This window comes from Lepisma saccharinum, chromosome 23, assembly GCF_977018435.1.
Source record: "Lepisma saccharinum chromosome 23, izLepSacc3.1, whole genome shotgun sequence".
Classification (NCBI taxonomy): Eukaryota; Metazoa; Arthropoda; class Insecta; order Zygentoma; family Lepismatidae; genus Lepisma; species Lepisma saccharinum.
The window spans coordinates 39,582,502-39,603,557 of NC_139251.1; the positions used below are offsets into that span (position 1 = coordinate 39,582,502).

Here is a 21,056-nt window from a genome sequence, read left to right on the forward strand (position 1 = left end):
GATTGATTGAGTTGGTGTTTTAAGTCCACTTTATGCACAGTAACAGTAAGGCTAATCGGGACTGGACCTACAGTTTAAAGTGGGATCGGAACCACTTGGTGCCTCCACCGGGTATGGAACCCGGGATCCCTTGATTACAAGGCAACGACGCTATCACTACGCCATCGGGTAGGCCATGTGTGTGTGTGTGTGTGTGTGTGTGTGTGTGTGTGTGTGTGTGTGTGTGTGTGTGTGTTTGTGTGTGTGTGATTATATTATCTTGATTTTTGTTATTTTTTGGCTAATCGCGACAATGATGATGAGTGGTACAGTTTTATTACATTGATAAAGAGACATTCACAAGGACCACCCATGCCGAGACCGACAATTATGTGACTTGTTTTGACCACATTTCTGTGCGTAAAATGAATTAAGCTTACAAATAATAATAAACAGACCTCATATTTGTTTTTACATAATGTTAGAAAACTGAAATCAGGACGCCCTGGCGTGTTAAAAAAGAATGAATCGCATCAAAGTGAGGTGAAGATAAGAATCTAGCACAGCGTGAATGAGTGGAGGAAACAAGCAGAATCAAATTACGTATATTCTATAGAGGAAGTATTTCTGCTTAGAAGTATAGTTTTCTTGTGTCAATGAGTTTCGAGACCGCTAACCGCAACCTTCGGACGTATAATATTACTTCCTTTCTCAACTATATTACTTCACCGTGTGAAAATTTCAGCGATTAACAATGGAATGTGCTGCTCTGAGTAAAAGAAAGTGCGTAAGTGTCACCGCAATCATCATTATCTAACGATTTTGTACCTAAGGAGCAGTAGCAGCGATACTAGCTTTTCCTGTCCCCTTGCTCGAGTTTCACAAAATTTGCCTACAGTTTCCCGCACGCAAACGCAACAGGTGACCGACCTTGTACCGCCTAAAACTTCAACTCTTAAAAAATGTAATCGACAGTGTTTAAGGCAGCGATTCTCAATGGGTACGAGGGCCACTATTTATATTTTGAGAGCCTTGGCAACATTGATTGAAGTTAGGCGCGATTTGACGTTTGCACTGAATCGTCTGGCATTATTGACCATAACGTACTTCAAATGTTTTGTCAATAGCTTCATTTGTGTTGTTTATGTTGCCTTGGAGATTGCGCGACAACAATAAAATGGAATTAACTCGTGAACATTTTCGTGCGATGATTTTTTACGATTTTCGACGTGGATTATCAAGACAAGAGTGCATCGATCAACTTACTTCCACATTTGGCGATCAAGCCCCATCCTTTGCCACTGTGAAACGCTGGTATAACGAACTTAATCGTGGCCGCCATTCGCTCACCGACGAGATTCGCGAAGGTCGTCCAAAATCAGTTGTTGTTCAAGAAAACATTGATGCTTTGCAAAACCTAATACTGCAAGATCGTCATGTGACATACTGTGAGACTGAGGCAACCATAGGCATTAGTTTCACCAGCATATATAAAATATTACATGATCATTTAGCTGTGAGAAAGGTATGTTCTCGTTGGATACCACACAATTTGACAAAAACTCAAAAAGACGCTCGCGTCAATTGGTGCAAACAAATGCTCAATAAATACAATCGTGATGCTTCAAAAGACGTATATAAGATTGTAACAGGTGATGAATCATGGATATATGCATATGAGCCAGAACGTAAACAGCAGTTGACTGTATGTGTGTTTCAAGATGAACCCAATCCAACAAAAGTTGTTCGCGCTCGAAGCACATCGAAACAAATGGTCGCCTGTTTTATCGGGAAAACTGGTAATGTGGCAACTGTGCCTTTAGAGGAACGTAGAACGGTCAACTCTGAATGGTACACAACAATTTGTTTGCCAGAGGTCTTCGGTCAAATACGGAAAACAAACAAACGCCGTCGGATCATTCTTCATCAAGACAATGCCAGCTGTCACACATCTCGTCTAACAACCAACTTTATGAACAGTCAAAAAATCGAATTGATGGGTCATCCGCCGTACAGTCCTGATTTGGCACCCAATGACTTTTTCTTGTTCCCGAATGTCAAGAATAAATTGCGTGGACAACGATTTTCGTCGGCGGAAGACGCCGTTGATGCATTCAAAAACCATATTATGGAGGTGTCTCAAGAAGATTGGAAAAACTGCTTTGACAAATGGGGAGTGAATGCATGGAGGGGAAAACGCAGCTACGGTTGCCAGCTGTATGCAGCAGCGCCCACTCGTTTTCTCCCTTTTTCTCTACAGTTATTCACAGCCTTGGTCATGGCCTTGGTCCACAAATTCTCGAGAAAGAGCGTACTGTATGAACGTGCCGCAATATTATGCATATTGAAACAAAGTGCAGCTATCCAAAAAAGTTCGAAAATCGCTGGTTCAACGTAACCTATGAGTAGCTGTGTTATGTTTATTTAAATATACGGAGATCGCGAAGAACCCAAATATTTAGCGTTAGTGTGACCAGCGTTCGTTGAATGGCTTGTCATCGAGCAGTTTCACCGTGTATTAAAAAAATATGCTATTCACACACAGTGTGTGATTGGGTTCCAAAAGTGGGGGCGGCAAGAACAATTTGTTTTATCTTGGTAGACAAGACAAGGTAGAATAAAGAAAGAGAGGAGAGGGATAGAGCAGATAAAGAAAGGAAGAGGAACAAAAAACAGAAAAGAGAAGAACAAGCAGAGTAAGAAGGAAGCAGAGAAAAAGAAAGAAATAGAGAGAAGAAGAGAGAAAGAAAGAAAGTGCGAAAGACAGAAAAAAGAAAGAAATATGTAGAGGAAGAAAGATCGATTGATTGATTGATTGAATTGCTTTATTTTACTTCGCTTCTTGTGCCACTTTTTGGCTAATTTGCGAAGATGAGGATGAGGGATGATATGATTAAGTTGATGAATGGACACTCACACACATCCATGCCCAGGCTAGGATTCGAACCCGGGGCCCCTGGCGTCGTAGCGCGATGTGCTAACCACTCTGCCACGGGGGCCGGCGGAAGAAAGATCGAGAAAAGATATAAAGAAGCAGAGTGAGAAGAAAAATAAAGAAATATAGAGACACTAACAGAGATAGAAGAAAAGAAATGGATTTTTTTAAAAAAAAAATCAATAATACAAGTTTTATCTCCAAATTAATTTTGATAGATAAAACATAGTTGACGTTCTCTGCAAAGTCTAAGTGAACACGATATATATCGCCAAAATATGGTGACGATATATCGTCTAGTTGTTACCGCCTGGACGATATTTTTTCCAATATCGCGATATATATCGTATCGGCGATATCATGTCGACGATATATCGTCACGATATTTGGCGATAGATATCGTGTTGGCGATATATGGTCACGATATTTTAGCGATATATATCGTGTCAGTGATATATCCTCACGATATTTGGCGATATGTATCGATAGCCTATATCGCCGATATCACGACACGGAAAAAGTATCGTATCGTATCGTCTGTGACGATATATCGCGATCAAATTTGCGATATCGTCCATCCCAAATCAACACTGAAATTAACTTGCAGCTTTGCTAGCGTTATACACATTTCATCACACGACTCCCGACCTAACACGTTACGGGTTAAGAAGTTACAATGACCTAGAACGAAGCGTTAAATATAGATTAAACAAATAAAATTAAAAAACTTTTACAGAACGTGGCAAATTTGCACCAGAGTGAAACAACGTCAGCCGCAGTGGGTGTTAATCTCTAGCGCCGCGCGGAAGTGAACCGTCAGTCGTTGATGAGTGCAAGGGGGAGAGGCACGCGATAGAAATGGCTCCGATTTCGAGCTCATTCAAGTACGGACTGTTACTTGTTTTTGCACTTGTGCTCTTGCCTTCAAGGACGATCGGTTGGAAGTTACTTTCGACTGCTAAAGTCACAGGTCAAGGTCATTCAACACAAGCTGTTTCTCTCTCTCAGTGCATATCGTTCTGCAGGAAGAATCCGACATGTGACGCTATCAATTACCACACAAGTTTGAAAAAAGGAAAGTGCAGGCTATTCAATAGATGTGCAGCAACGAAAATTGTTGAAGCTAACTCGGATTTTTACTTCTATTCTCTAAGACCCCAAGGTAAGTCTAATGTATATACGTACAGTGAGATCCATGAGTATTACCGTGCAAATTGTCCATGATTATTTTCTTTATTTTTTTCTCTTACATCCTATGTGTTTTTAAGCGATGGAGTTTTATGTATCCTGGTGCAGAAGTTGTCAACAGCTTGTTTTGAGTTTTCTTTTAATTCTTGAAGCTCTTATTGGGTCAAATGAAGTGCATGAACATGCTGATGGACAAGTTGCACGATAATACACATGGATCCCTCTGTACAAAAGCACTTCTGATTGGAAGTTTCTGACGGTTAGGTTGATGCATTCGTTGTGCTTCCCTCTCTTTTAAACACAAAATCAGTAAAGTAGCATGATTTAGGGAGAAGTTTAGCTTATTAAACGAGCCCTTTTCATCATTGTTACCAAAATTACAGCAAGTATGCATACTAAATACAACATTCATTGTCATTTCGTTTATTAGGATCTGGTCAGGGCCGTACACAGCCCTCCCCCCCCCCTCGAACTATGAAATATTTAAATGTGAACTTATAAAAAGATATAACATCGACGAGTTTTCAAATTTGTAAAATTTCAATATTGTTCTTGCATAAATGAATGTGTTTGTGGTGTGGAGAGGCACACTACAGAAGTCTGCATTCTGCAATATTGTGTAGTTTTAGATCTACAACCGTTGATGCAAGGCAGCCAGCAGTAGGGGGGCGTGGGCACTTGTGAACGTTAATTTTTCTTTTGCACTTTTGCCCCCCTGCTGCACTATGCTAAGTCTTGTCTACTAAGAAAGAGTAAATAGTCCTCCCCCCGCCCAGTTTTGGCACTCAATCGCCGCTACTGGCTACGAAAATGTCTCCTTCTTTTGGTTAACTCACATTTCGAGTTCTTTATTATAATAATAACTGCTAATACGTATAATTTAATTTATGAATATATTATTTTCTGAACATAAGAACACACATAACTATTCGAATACTTCAGAGAATTGAATGTAAGCAATAAGTAGGGTGGCTAATTGTTGGGATGAGGTGAGTTTAATATATATTATATATTGATGCGTGACAAGGTTTTAAAGAGGTACAGTCAACAGCAATGATAATGGTAGGAAAATTGGCCACCGCTATTTTCATTACTTTTTTATTTTACATCCTGTGTTGTTTTAAGGAATGAATCTATGTTGGTTCGAAGCAGGCATAGTTATCTTATTATTGACGTTTTTATTTCAATTCATTATCATCACATTGTGTAATTCAGACCGAATGAAAATGATGGTGGACAATTCGCCTACTGTTTCTTTCGCGGTTGGGTGTACGAGGTAAAACACAATTTTGGATCTGGTCCCTCCCTCAAAATAATCCTGGGTACGGACCTGGATGTGGTACTGAAGTTTTATGATATACGTAGGAATAACTAATATAAGGTGGGAACAGTGATGTCGCTAGGAAATTTTGTTCAGGTTAGTGTTCGAAGTAAGGGGTAGTGTCCCCGTAGCCCAAAGTCTCGATCAAACATCCACCAGTTAAGTAATTCCACTTCAAGCGCTGGTACAGATGGAATCAAGGTGGATGACATAGGTGGGCTTGCTGGTGCTGGAAACATTCATTTGCCCCGCTCCTGTTCTTTCTAACTGTCTTTTAGTTCTTCTTTGTTTTTCAATCTCTTTTTCTATCTAGATTTATTTCTAAATCTCTTTCATTCTGCCTCTGTTCATCTCTCTCACACACACTTTCTTTTTCTCTCTCCCTCTTTCATCCTTTTTCTTTCGCTTTTTCTTTCTTTATCTGTTTTCCCTAATCTTACTTCCATACTCTTCATTCTCCCTTTTCGTTCTGTTTCCCTACACCTCCCCCCTCTCTCTCTCTCTCATTACTTATCCTTATAGCCTATGTAGAGCCCGGAAGTTCAGGCATTTATTTTCGTTAAAATAGGCAGGCAAAAAGGCATTTATAATGTGGAAAATAGGCACTAAAAATGAAAAAAGGCAAAATAAACCGAAAAAAGGCACATTTGGAAGTCGCTTACTTTTATCTATAATTTCTGGTAAAATGTTAAAATCTACATTGGGAAGAGCATTTCACTTTTCTCCGTCTTGATTGCACATAACTACAAGGTGTTTTTTAAGTTCTCAACATTAATTGATAGTCGTCTGTCAGAGAGAATATTTCTCATAATAGAAAATGATCTTTCTACTTCGACAGAAGTTATTGGAGCATACAGAAAACAAGCTAATGTAGCTGGACTCATTTTGGTAACAGCATTTTCACCTTTCAGAATATCACAAATTGTTTTCAATTGTTTCAAGTCCTTATTTGCACTCACTACCCGTTTGAACTTTTCTGCAACAGCTGACCCCTTTTCTCCTGGCACTTCCATCATCTGCTGCATAGATTCCTCGAAGATTTTCATGGATACTATAAGAGTCTCACCTCTTTTTTTTCTAACTTTGTAATTGTCTCTGGCAATGCACCATAATGTGCAAAAATAAACGACAGTTCATTCTTCAGTTCTGAATAGCACAGGAGTTTTTCACTTCACGAATTGAAGCCGCTTCATTTTCTGGAAGAGCATCGATCACCTCACTGATTTTTTCAAGGTTGTTAGCATAATATATAGCTGCTGATATCCAGGTTCTCCATCTTGTCAAGACTGGTTGCGGAGATAAACTAAGCTCAGGCGCAACTTCCTGAAATGTTCGGGTTCGAGAGGGAGATTTCAGAAATATCTTCTTTGTGTTCGAAATCAACCTTTCCACTTCAGCAGTCAATCATGCACAAGGAAATGTTAACCGAAAGGCAATATCCTAACTGAGCATGAAATACTTTTTTCTCACACTTTTCTCCTTCAGCAATGTTGAAACATGCGTGAGTTCAATATTACTTAAATAAGGCGAAAATTATTCACATAATAAACGGAAGAAAAATAAATGCCAACATATTTTTTTAAAAAAAATGGTCAAATTTCATTGAAAAAGGCAAAAAAAAGGCATTATAATTAAAAATAGGCAGTGGGGTCCCAAATAGGCAAAATAGGCAAAATGAAAAGGGTTCTGAAACATTCGAAACAACATAAAAAACGTATATCCGGAAAAAAATTATCAATACATGCAGTAGATAAAAAGAGGCATTTTGCCAAACTTCCGGGCTTATATGTATGTGGGGACCCTCTATATCGCTTCCTTTCTTTCTTTTCCTGTCTTCTATTTCATTCCCTTCCTCTCTTTTCGTTTTCTTTACCTACTTTATTTCTCTCTCTCTCTCTCTCTCTCTCTCTCTCTCTCTCTCTCTCTCTCTCTCTCTCTCTCTCTCTTTTTCTCCCCTCCTTCAGTTTCTCAAGCTTGTGTATGTTCACATTGTTGACAAATTGTACGTATGTAGGAAACTTGATCTAATTTTTCCCGTACATGTCGTTAACAGTTTTATCATAAGATTCTCAAAGACAATAAATGAATGAATACTTGGGCAGAATCATATTTGAAGCAAGCTCATGCTCAAGAAACTAAAATGGATGGAAGAGTTCATTTTTTGTTGTTGTTTGAGTACAGTGATCGCATTGTATACTTTTGCAATTCCATTTTGTAGGATACATAAATCACTTTCAAGCAGATAAATTATACAGATAAATATATTATTTGGTTTACTTACTCATTTTTAAGAAAAATGTACCAACTTTTTTTTTACTTTCTCACTGATTTTAGCTGCGAGTGTTACAATAATGTCTACTGGACGTGTAAAGTTGATAGCAGTGTTGCCAGTTCTAGAACGCCTCGGTAACCTTGTATGTTGTGCATACTTTTGTTTGATTGGTGAAAGTTTTCGAAAGTATTCTCGACGTCAGTGAGGGCGGAAGTGACTTGATACGCTCTTACCACATCACACAATTCTTATTACATGCGGAGGCATTTTTTTTTGTTGTTGTTGTTTTCTAGTGCGGTCAAACTTAAAAAAAACAACACACATTCCAATATTCTCGGTGCTTCGAAACCAGACTTTTTACTGTTCAGATTTGTAACGCAGATGTTGATTGATTGATTTGCTTTAACTTACTTCGCGTTTGTGCCACTTTTGACTAATTTGCGAAGATGGGGATGAGTGATGATACTCGTATGATGAATGGGCACTGACAAACATCCATGCCCAGGACGGGATTTGAACCCGGGACCCCTGGCGTCGTAGCGTGAGGCAGAGTTGCCTGGCTGTTGTCTACCCACAGCAGTGTTGGCGATTAGGGGCAGTTGCCTCCACATTTTGCCACTTTTGCCCACGCACTATGGGCTCTTAATACTAAGCCTTGTCTACCAAGAGAAAGTAAACTGTCCTTGCCCCAACTTTTGGCATCCAATCGTCGATACTGACCCACAGGAAAGACAAATTGTCCATCAACACCATGCTCATACACACTGTGTTTCGCAATTTGAGGTTCAGTAATTGAAATAAAGCACCAATAAAACTGAAGACAATCAGCATGTTGCTTAATAAAACGTAGGATGAAGACAAAATTAAAACGGTCAATTTGACTAATTCCATCGTACGTTATGGTCACACTGGATCCGGCTTCTGCCGAACTTTTACAGGTCTCCCTTATCACACAACGTAAGATCAATCTTGCTCAAGTTGTTAAGGTTAGGCTTAGTTCTCTTAGCATTACATTTGTTCTATTTATGCTAAGGTAACCAAACCTAACAGACCTAACCCAACAACGTAGGTTTTCCGCGTCTGACGTCAGAACACAAAGTTGCTCTCGCGTTGTGCGATAAAGGAGACCCAACTTTTACACTGCCGTGTTCTACCTAATTCGACTGACCGACGTTCTGGCGATATGGTGGTCACATTGCATCAGGAAATTGGTCGGTGTGGTCGTAGAATTGGATGTGCAGAATGCCAATTGTAAAACTCGTTAGTGCTTTGCAACTCCACTGTAATTTTCAGCCACACTTTCCTGACACCCGATTGAGATAGTTCTTGTTTGATGTGTGTCTAATGGTTTACGTTCATAATCCAAGTCAATAAACTTGCCATTGCTGGTACCAAAACAACGCAAGAAATCAAGTATAAGAAGCTCACGGCACCACACTTCGGTCGAACTCGACCGAAAAGAACCATAATGGTTTGATTCGAATCGTCATCTCTGTGGACACCAGAATAGCTCGTCTCCAATGCAGTAAGGGGGGAGGGGGATACCGGGAGTGCCATAGGTGCATCCCAACCCCAAGGCTTGTCCAAACATCCCCCCAGCTAATATTTTCCATTTCAATGTAACCGCCCACACATATATACAGGGTGTTGTTCGTTCTGGGTCTTTTTCTGCCGCGTACGCCAGCGTGCGGCACGGAAACTTTTTGATCGGGACCGAATCGGCACGTGATTTTTTAAAAATTTCCATTTTTAGTAGAAATTTCAAATTTCCACACAGCATGATAATATCGGATTCTACACCCTAATTCGCCCTCAGTTGGTTGTTTTTTTTAAATTTCTGTAATAAAAACTGCTAACATCAAGAAATTTCCCTCACTTATAGTGTAGCAAGTCCTCCTCCGTGGCTGTGCGGTCTAAGGCGCTGTGCTTTGGGCTCCGACTGCGGGACGGCATGGGTTCGAGTCCGCCTGGGATTTCGGCCTGTGTATAGGACCGGTGGCAACCTACCATCCTGAGGAAATTTGAGAGATACGAGTGAGTAGCGTAATCCGGTCTGAGAAATCTCCTATAACGGCTGAGGGTTCGACGTGCCGACCCCCACGTCACCCCATTACCTATTGAAGAACTCCACACCACTAGGTAGGATTCTGGGAGGGCAGTCGGAGGCACGGATTATTATTATAGTGTAGAAGACATCGAGAATTAACTCCTTTCAACCACGATTGTTTGGAATTTCTCGAAGTCAGAATGGAAACTGGATTTTTCCCGATTCCGGTACCGTCTTTTCGGAATCCCGCACACCGCCTACAAAATACAAACAAATAATGAAAATCTTTCAAAATCCCAAATATCAACTTCGTTCCCCTTTTCCAGTATATTATTTTCAATAAAAGGGTTCCGAACATTCTGCATATCAAACTGTACCCCGGCACTCACGATTTTGCTAATGTACTCGTAATGTAACTACTACATCGTCAGAACGCCCATCGGTCGAACTCGTCAAAAAACAGCATTCTAATAGTTCAGAAACTGGATCTAATGTGGCTACAAGGTGAGCAGTTTGGCGATATATCAACACGATATTTGGCGATATATATCGGTCGGCGGTATATCGTCGCAATATTTGGCGATATATATTGTGGCGGCGATATATCGTCATGATGTTTGGCGGTATAGTATATCGTGGAGACGATATATCGCCGATATCACGATACGAAAAAAATATCGTATCGTCTGTGATGATATTTTCTTGACGATATATCGCGATATCAAATTTCCCAGATATCGTCCATCCCTAGTTAGCAGCCGATTGTACAGTCACAGACACTTCTGGGTTGTAACAGCTCCATTGACTTTTGGTACCGTTCCAACCCAAAAGTGTTCGTGAATGTACGCCTCTCGTCTCCAGTTGGAGTACAAATAATTCAGAAAAATCTACATTAGCCTATATGCATGATATTGATGTGTAGCAGAGCAATGTACAACCAGTGGTCGGAAGTAGCGCGCTACTTGTAGCGTCGCTACTGTAGCTAGCTACAGCTACATTTTTTCTCAGCATTTTGAGGTAATTTTTTAATGTGGCAACGGTGTCAAAAATAAATGACAATATTGCTTACTTTTCCAAGAGACTCAAAAAGACAAAGTCCATTACATGCAAATACAGATAATCTAGATTATAAATATCTTTATATCGCAGATTATAAATAGCTGTGTAATTTATTTCATTAGCATCTGAATAATTCTAATATCCATATAACTAACTGGCCTATATGAATATATTCAGGCTAATAGCCATTTATTTTAGCTGCATCGCTATTTTGGGGAGAATCATGCCGCATTTGCTACACCGCCAGGAAAAAATGCCCCGTTTGTGCCACCCCTGGAACAAATCCTGTGGATATCGATGGCGTAACAGACAGCAAAATATCGATAATTACTGTGTAAAACACAACTTACATTGCAAAAACGGGCGATCCATTTTCTACTAATCTGACAAAGCAATAGTGCCAGCAATCCATGGTTCAGTACGTTAACAGCATTGGTCATTGTCAGTGTATAGGATCACACCGGCAGGAAATTATTGTTACAAGAACGATTGTTTCTGGAATTACAATTATTTTGGTCATGATATTTGTTCGCAAATTTGAAAATTACAATATGTTTAGAACACTCGGGTTTACACATCAGTTTCCTCAATATATTTTATCATATTGTAAAAAAAACGTACAAGTTATTGACTTTCCTGCAGAAATGACATTTTTTTTGTTAAAATACACAGTTTTCAAATTTATGTATTTTTCATACTTTTGCGTCCCTTTCCTGTAACTTTTTCTAATCATGGCAATGAGGAATCATTGTTTATTTAGTTATTTTCTTATCTAAGGCCGTTTTCTGCCACTTTTGGCTAATTGTGAGAATGGGGAAGAATGATGAGTGGGGAATGGAGGAGCAGGAGGATCCCATCTTCCCAACTAGGAGTCTTTCCTAGTGTTTGTTTTGAGTCCACTTTATGCACAACTCAACTGATCGAGACTGATACGAACCACCATGTGCCCTCCGCCAGGTATCGAACCTGGGGCAATTTGAATACAAGGTGACAATTACAATTTCCACTGTGTCTTCGGGGAAGCATTTTCAACAGAAAGACTTAAGTAAAGCATTGTTCCACCTGTTTCTCATTTATACCATTAGAAGCATCCCCCAGCTATCCTCAAGGTTCGAGCAAATATCCGCCATCCCCCAAATAACATTCTGTTTAAGTTAAGAAGATATCACATTTTTATCTTATTCCCATTTTGTGCAACACGTTCTAGTTAATTTCGATACATGTGATATTCTTCCAATTAATTTTAAAAAGAAGTCTGTCGCATAAATATTTTTCAAATGACAATCAGAACATCACGGATACGTGTAAGTGTAAGACCTAGTTTTTTGAATTGATATGCCACTTACAAAGGTACTTTATTCTCAAACACTTTATTAAAATTATGTAACTGAAGTAACACCGCTATGAAAATTATAGAATGAAGGGAATCATGGTAATAAATAACAGAATCTATTTTTTTCAGTACGTACAACTATCATACTGGGGCTTCTTTTGAATAGCCATATAGTTGTTTAAGTTTTTAATACAGAAGTAGCGCAAAAGTAGCGAAGTAGCGAGTAGCGAACAGGAGTAGCGTAGCGAGCTACTTTTTGGTAAATGTAGTTGTAGCTGTAGCGAAGCTACATTTTGGAAGAGTAGCTCTAGTTGTAGCGAAGCTACTTATAAAATGTAGCGTTCTGATCACTGTGTACAACCCTAAGCAAAATATAAGAACACATGCTACTAATGTTCATGTGAGATGCAAACGAATTTTGAATATTTTCAAGATTTTTCGTCATGGTGTTTCCAACTCGTTTAATTTAGATGCGCTCATCTTATCATCCGGACCGGACCGGCCCACCGGACAAAAAGGAACAGAAAACCGCAGCTGAAAATAGTATTCTGACTCATGACTAGCAAAACGGAACAAACCATCATCCCCGAAAGTTTCTACAACAACAGGACGGGAGAATCCCGTTAAAATAGGGTATTTGGACGTGTGACATTATACTGTAATTTGTAGTACGTAAGCCTATATTTTTAGAAACTCAAGCATCGAGCAGGCTAGTTGCCAAATGTGAAGTAACCTTGTTAGAGATTGCAGATTAGATCTCCGCCACTCCCCTGATTGTCGCATATGTCAAAACAAGAAAATAGAATTTCTGGCACTTCTAAACCGGAAGGTTATTAGAGCCCTGGTGAAGGTTTCAGCATTTTTCTCATCAAACCTGTGTTACGAATCACCGAAATCTAGAGAACCAGGACATTTCAAGAGAACAGTTGTTTGATATTTTGATTTGCTGCATCAACTTACCGAAAATTAACAACTCTACTCTTGTGAAATATATTGAATATTTTCCTCGTGTCTTGTTGTTTTTCACCCAAACTATTTTTTGCTTATCCAAACATTTTTTCTCTGCAATTTTTGATAGTCAGTATCCAGTAAATGTCTACATTTTATCCAAAGAATCATAATATTTTTATCATTATTAAGTAATTCAATTACTTTAACAATGAGTTAGAAATGAAATAGAACTAATTTCCATAGTTCAATCCTTGTGATAGACAATAAGATTATGTATAATAAACTGCTGGTCATTAGAATTACACCACCACAAAGGACGTCCGCAATGGACTTGACATTTGCAGAATGCGTAGATCATGGGGGTGGGGGGGGGGGGTTGGGCAACGATTACCAAATTGTAAATGTAATAATTTCGCCCTTCTGCCACCAGTGTTCTGTATAATAAATAGACCTCGGATTTTTAGGTTTCTAAAATAGGCTCTAAAAATCCTAAAATAGGTTCGAAAAACCTTAAAATAGGTTCTCAATCCTAAAATGGGTCCTAAAATATTTAGTTAGGCCCGAAAAATCCTGAAGCAGGTTCAAAAAACTTAAAATAGTTCAAAATTCCTGAAAAATGCCGATTAGGTATAGTCACCTATATCCTGAAATACGCACTATCTTGCATAACGTTATGTGTGTTGCCTAACCCTACATCAATGGCAGAACTTACCATTGGAAATTTGCTATTGAAATCCACTCTTCGCCGTATAGTTAGGCAACAATCTTTTTTCATGTTATCCACAGTCAAACTCCGCAATTTTGTCTGTGAGGATCATCTTATATGCTGAAAATAATCTTTCAACAAAAACATAGTCAGTGCTGCAAACTTGAATGCTGAAATGTTAGTTTGCCACAAAGCACCGAAGTGACGCGAAAGTGAGCAAGACCACACAGATCAGACCATTTTGGATTGTACAGGTAGCAGTGGCATCAGAGATTTTGCTTTGTTCAGAGCTCTGAAAAATCAGCATAGACTTGGGAAGGAAAATCGACAGGGAATACGTTTCAAACACGTTCGGCATTAATTTTTTTCATGACCAAACAAAGCAAATGCCTCTGTGTGACATAAAAATTCTGTAAAACCTTTAAAAATATATAAAAACCTAAAAAAAAAGGCTTGATTTAGGCGCAGAAACTTAAAAAAAAGGTTCTAACAAGCGAAATAGTTTTTTTTAGAAACTATAAAACTTCATCAGTTGCGTTTTTTAACATAACTTAACGCTGACATAACTTATTATTTCTTACATACCTGTAAAGGAAAAAAATAGGTTAAAAACCTAAAATCCGACGTCTAATAATAAATATGGTATTGATAGTTCTTGTCTTTAATTGTGTTACAATTTTAATAGCCAACAGTTTATTTTTGTGAAAATAAGCTTATATTATTGGGTCTTAAAAAACTTTAAAATAGCTTCAGTTGGAGCATATTTCATTGCTTTCTACTTCCGAATTCCAAAGCGCTTTCTTGACGAAAAAAAAGCTTCATATCTCTTCTTATCTACCGACCTTCGAGCTGAGTTAATATAAATAATATGACAACGTGTCTAGGAAGAACCCACCAGATGGCAAATTTACTTTAAGTGATAATATCCTTTGTATTATATCTTTATTTTGTTTCTAGAAATCACGGAATCTTAAGACTGCGTTTCACTTGAGTATCTCTTGTTAACCGCTCTCGTGCACGAATCAAATGTTTATCTTTATGACATTTCGCATATCTTATCCAAGCGTTATTTGTGGGATGTTTATTTGTTTTTCTTTAAATTTCGTTACTCATAAACTAGATAGCCTACTTAAAAGCTCTATTCAGAGGGTAGAACTTCTTAAATGTCAACAACTTCTCTTCCACGTAGTACATCATGGACTGCATCTTGCACACTAACGAGATCTTACGTCTGGACCCGGAGCCAGTATCAGCAACGTAGCTAAAGCCATGAAAACAGTCCAGTGAAGGTCACGCCGCTCACTTACATTGTTGCCAATAAGCAACAATTTCAACCGACGAAATCAACCGCATACGTACAAAGCGCGAAGAGTAGACTGAGCACTTGGAAATGTGGCAACCGTGGAGGAGGCAAGCCGAAGCTCTAACCTTGACTGGACTGTTTTCGTGGAGAGAGCAATAGATAATTTAGCGCGCTAGGCAGGATTGTGATTTGGCGCCACCGCACCTCCGTATTACCAAACACTTAACATTTTTTTGTGCGTCCTTCGATATGGTATGATATTTACATCCTACAAATTTTGAAATGAGAAAACAGAGATAAACTCATTATTATATTTAACCATTCGTAGCATGAATTTCTGATTTAAAAAAGAAAAGTTTAGCATATTCAAGAATATTTCAATTGTGTCTTACCGTCTGATGAACATATTTTAAAACGTACTTTGGAAAAAATTGTGGAAAGAGGGGGGTAAGCATCGCTCTTCAGGAGAGGAAGAAGAATATTCCTATTTTACCAGAAATTTCTGAAAGAAATTCAGGTTGTTGATATAATTTATTTAATTGATTGATTGATGTTGTTTATTTTACCTAGATTTTCTGCAAATTAGGCTAATCGCGAAGATGGGGATGATAGTGATAAGATGAATTTGATGGAAATCACAACACACATGGACAGCACACAACACAAACCCCACAGAGGATTACACTGGCTGTTGGTCCAAATGCCAGAGCCTCGTTAATCTGCAAGAATTCAGTTCATTAAGGTTAACATTTGAGTTAGGTTACAGGAAAGTCAGCTTACACTCCAGATTAATATACAATTGATTAAATAGTCATTGTCACAATACAATCAATATTATTATTGTTGTACCTTAATGTCAGAAAACTATTATTCCATTCTTCTTTTTCGCTTGTTGGTAACTTTTGCGGCATTTTATGTGGCTTTAAGTATATGTTTGTCCATTTATGCACAGATGGGCTAATCAGGACTGGACTTACAAAATGGGATCCCAACCGCTGTGTGCCTTCACCGGGTATCGAACCCGGTACCTCTTCATTACAATGTGTTATCGTTACCATTACATTATCGGGAGTCTCTTTTTGTAGTTTTTAAAGGAATTTGAGCCGTTTTGAGGCTTCTTAATTGCATTTCTCTCCTTAACGGTCGTTCGGTGAATATTAGATGTGCTATTTACTTCTCACAAAATTTCAAATATGCCGTGACCTTTTTTTTGTTTTTGTTGTTGTCATTTATGAAAGATTCAAGATTTGAATATCTAAAGTAATTTTATATCATTTTTTTAAAATATGGGAGTTATTTTTAAATAACCTTAAGGTAATTTTTGAGAACTTTTAGGACATGAATTCCGAACCCTATGAATATAGAATTTGAAATTGAGGGAGGAGGGGCAGTCGCCCGTATTTTCCCCTCCCTCCAGACGCCATTGCCTGCCCGTGTCCATTTTACCGCTAAACTATCAAGCAAAGTGTTACTCTGCAAGTTTTCGTTACTCATAGTTATTTATTTTAAAAATTAGCAGTCAATTGTGATTCTAAACAAAAACGGATATACCTAACCATTCTGTATATTGTTATGAAGTGACAAAATAGGTGGAATATAAATCTTCCTCTTCTATTTTATTTATACTTAGTAATTCACTGTGTTATTCGTGATCGTACAAAACGATCTAGTGAATGAACGAAACACACAACACTTGAACGTGTCTGAAAGACCCAAACAAGCCTCTATTCCCAGACAAGAAAAAGCTCGTAAGGTAACACGTGTGTAAAGGTCATGGCAGAATATGTTGAAGTAGCAGATCAGTTTCCACACACTCATTTGTCCACTCAGCTTCTTCCGATTCCGTATAGGGCACACATTTACATTCCTTATTATTCCTTCTAATCTTCCGCCTGCTTATTTGCCAATGAGATTTCAGGATAGAAAAAGGTTCCACTGAAATCAATAATTTTTCTGTTTTATTCATGTCATCAACGGATTTTTACAATTCGTTAGATCAGATACAAATCTCGTGACTATTGTCCATCTTCGCAAAAGTTGAGGAATTGGAAAGCTTACAGAAGTCCTCAATGTTTGAACCTCCAAAGATTACTAGAAAGGTTTCGCCTTGTCTGGGGAAGGGGCCAATTTTGAATATGACTTAAGGAAAATTATTATTAACTTTGTGTCATGTTTCCCCTTTCTCTCTTCCTTTCCTTTAATAGGGGTATTACACATAACTTCCATCTGTACTTCACATAAATTGCCGGACGAGAAAAATCATCGAATCCTGCTGATATTACACTTAACTTCCCCAATCATGGTCGGTAAACGACTCTGTGTTCAGGTTACGTTTATAGTCCCTGGAAGTATGACTGTGACGACACTCTATGGACCATGTCTCCTTCCTACCCCTCCATGGCGGAACGGTAATCACAGCGTGCTACGACGCCAGGAGTTCCGGGTTCGAATCCCGGCATGGATGTTCGATTTTATCGCATCATCACTCATCCTCATCTCTGCGATTATCCAGAAGTGTCAGAAAAGCGAAGTAAAATAAACCAAATCATCAATCACAGCCTCCTTCTCTAACTGCTCCACTGAAACTTTCTGACCAAGTGCTGGGTCTAGTGTGAGACACATCCAGCTGCTAACATTCCCTAAAACTAATTGCTAAGAGCTCTAAGCCTAGCGCTCCAACCCTAACAATTCCTAACCTACAATTCCTCTTAGTTCTAATAATGATTATGTAGTTACGTTAGGAGCGGAAGGTTTTAGAGCTTTTAGCAAATAGTTTTAGTGACTGTTAGCAGCTGGATGTGGCCCGCACCAGACCTACCAACTGCTCGACTGACAAAAGGGTCCTCCCCTACTTCCGGCGATGAATAACCAACCGCTCAGTTTAAGTTTCTTGCAAGGATCCTCCAATGGGACGTTTATACAGAAATACATGCAATACAAAAGAAGTTCACACTTACCATTTAAAGAAGCAGAAAAACAAACCAAAGTACTGTTGAGTATGCCTACAACCTTTACCTTGAACCCTCTCACAATTTTATGTCACGTTACTTCATTCCTGATATTCGACTGTTCTGTCATCTAAGTGGAAACAATAGTTCTAATACAGACACATAGCACGTACAGTGTTTGAAGTCTAAGAAACATTTGTACGTGATTGGCAACAAACTTCGTAGCGTTATGCAAGAGATAGAAACCTGTCTGAATATCACGTTACATAGTTCTTACACGTTTGTAGATAAATCTGGTAGTGTATACGTGACTAATTGCCTAGTATGGAGATGGGTATGAGGCATGACGTTCAAGTTATATCCCAGATTTGCAAATATATGGCGAACTACCAAGATGATTTGGGATCAGTTATGAGGCAACTGTAGGGTGTGAAATCCTGGAGGGGACAGGTGGATTTGCCCCCACGAACAATCTTGTCATACAAATCTATAAAACCAAAAGTTTTCAGGGGGAGAGTTTTGGTTACAACAACGAATATAAGCAATTTCTTCAAATATACATTACTAAGGATAATATCGATATTGTAAAGTTCCTCGTGCATATAGCACCGTCCCATGAAGGCACATGTAGGGGTGTGGGGTAGGGCTCCTCACATTCTCGATCTCGCCCATTTTTGAGGTGATGTGATCAGCACCACACTTCGGCCGCCTTTACCTTCCAGGGTTGCTCCTTCTCAACACACACACGAAAGAACGAAGGATAATGTCTGCTGTCTCTGTGTGCTTTTGCGAATATTCATGCTCTCTCTTTCTCTTTCAAGAGACCATTGCCGGCCTCCGTGATGGAGTGGTTAGCACGGCACTCTACGACGCCAGGAGTATTGGGTTCGATTTGCTTTGATTTTTGTTGTTTAGCGTAGTTTTTCTGCCACTTTTGGCTAATCGCGACGATTGGGATGAGTGATGATATGATGAAAGTGATGAAGGGACACACAAGAAACACCCATGCCCAGGTCGGGATTCGAACCCGGGACCCCTGACGTCGTAGTGCGATGTGCTAACCACTCCGCCGCGGAGATTACATCTGTTGCCTGCTATGTGTATCTCGTTCTTGATAGAATTTTATTTCTTAAATTACAGTGTTGAAGGATGGCTACATGTTTGACAACGGTAGCCAATCATGTTTCAAGATCATCCATACCCAGATGCCCTATGCCGAGGCCGATGCTCGGTGCCAGGAAGAAAATGGCCGCTTAGCTGCTCTGGCGGACGAACCTAGAAACGAGTTAGCAACCGAGCTGCTGAAAGAGTCTAGAGCTCAGTACGCTTGGATCGGATTACGAGACGATGGCAAGGAGGGAGATCCCACGCACAGCGATGGTGAGTTGTTATTTTAAAAAATAATTTATCAAAATTATTCTGAAGATTATGTCAAGGAAGCCCTTGTCAGATTCTTTCTTCCAGAGGGGCATGGCATACATTTAAGTATGGGCCTCAGCGGGTATAAAATGTAATAAAATAAACCAAATTTATTATTATTATTATTTATAATTATAATAATAATACTAATTATTATTATTATTACTATATAAATGGGGATACTTTACTACCCGATCCAAGAAATGACTGAATATACACCATAACTGTTTTCCATATTTTCTATATTTCATGCAGTTAGTGTACTGAAATGTATACGTAGTTGTATTTTGTTATTACCTTTTACACACTTCGTTAAAGAAAAGGATTTAATTTTATGCATAAACTTAATGTTGTGTGACCTCTGACCTGAAACTATAACTTTTCTAATTTTGGAAACTGTTGAACCATTTATTTTTCGGATTAAGTGAGATATGAGAATATAACATCTGTCCTGTATTTTACACTAATTTTTCGATGTAATGGAGTATTTACTTTCGTTATTCTGTTAGAATAGTAACTAAATGAACTTTATTTCTGTAGCAATCTATCTGTTTTCTGTAACTTGAAGTGGACGACAATTTTCAGGGGAGTGGAATAGGTAAAAGTCACAGGGGGTTTAGATCTGGACTGTATGCAGGTTATGGGAGCAATGGAACATTGTGTGAAGTCAAAGATTCCCGTGCAGACAGAACAGTGTGCGTTTTGGGTTCTCTATGTATCAGCTTGTTCGAGAAATTAAACTCTAGTACGTTTCACATGGTTGAAATGCATCTTTTAGAGTATTTTAGACGCAAAATTTTAATTTTTCAAAAGTGTAGTAAATATTACCATAAGACGTGCGCTGGCCATTTGCAGATTTTCACAACTTGTAGTCTTTGAGGATTTATTTTCTAAAACTCAGCTAAATCTGTTTATCTCTTACTCTTACAGGATCGTCGGCAATAAGCCGAGGTTACTTTCGTCCGGCGCCCCAGTTTTGGAGGAACGACACTACAAGAAACTGCTGGGCGCTGCAAGACAACGGAGAATGGGTGGAACAGTCCTGCAAGACTAGTCAATTCTACAGCATTTGCGAAATACCTATTTTCTAGGATGCCCTGATGAAGATGTAGATTGACAAAAGGCCCCGAAGGATAGCAACTGGTTACATGAGCGATAATGAAACATGAGAACAAGTTTAAACGCTTATTTTTAGGATCTTGAACCAAGATTCGCGATTTTATGATATTTTTTAAAATAATAAATACATTTGAAAGTTCCTATTCTATATTTTCCTTTAACTACAGTCAGATCGGTTGTAGTGGAGATTCGACCCAAACCACCAATCCCGACCCAGATACTTTACCCAATGTTCTTTGCAGTGAAATCTCAACTTAGATTTTAGTGAGAAAAGAGGAGGCAAAGGAATGATGGATTCATTTGGTTTATTTTACTTCGCTTTTATGACACTTTCGGCCAGTAGCGTACGCAGGATTTAATCAAGGGGGGTGTTATTTCAAAAACTTTCTACAAATTCACATTACCATTGTTTTATTATACTTTAATTAATTAATTAATTAATAATAAGTTAATTAATAATTCTTATAATTAATTAA

At 38.7% G+C, this 21,056-nt stretch overlaps 1 protein-coding gene across 1 annotated transcript; it reads left to right on the forward strand.

Annotated features, from left to right (window-relative positions):
• Nucleotides 1-3,670: 3,670 nt before the first annotated feature.
• LOC146005408 (conglutinin-like) lies at nt 3,671-20,719 on the forward strand. The gene is made up of 3 exons (XM_083144645.1): nt 3,671-4,076; nt 19,183-19,422; nt 20,392-20,719. The coding sequence occupies exons 1-3, from the start codon at nt 3,773-3,775 to the stop codon at nt 20,550-20,552; spliced, it is 705 nt and encodes a 234-aa protein (XP_083000771.1). The 5' UTR covers nt 3,671-3,772; the 3' UTR covers nt 20,553-20,719.
• The last annotated feature ends 337 nt before the right edge of the window (nt 20,720-21,056 follow it).

Coding starts and splice junctions, on each gene's coding strand:
- LOC146005408 (XM_083144645.1), top strand. CDS start 3,773: ATGGCTCCGATTTCGAGCTCATTCAAGTACGGACTGTTACTTGTTTTT. Junction 4,077..19,182: donor CTATTCTCTAAGACCCCAAG/GTAAGTCTAATG, acceptor CTTAAATTACAG/TGTTGAAGGATGGCTACATG. Junction 19,423..20,391: donor AGATCCCACGCACAGCGATG/GTGAGTTGTTAT, acceptor TTACTCTTACAG/GATCGTCGGCAATAAGCCGA.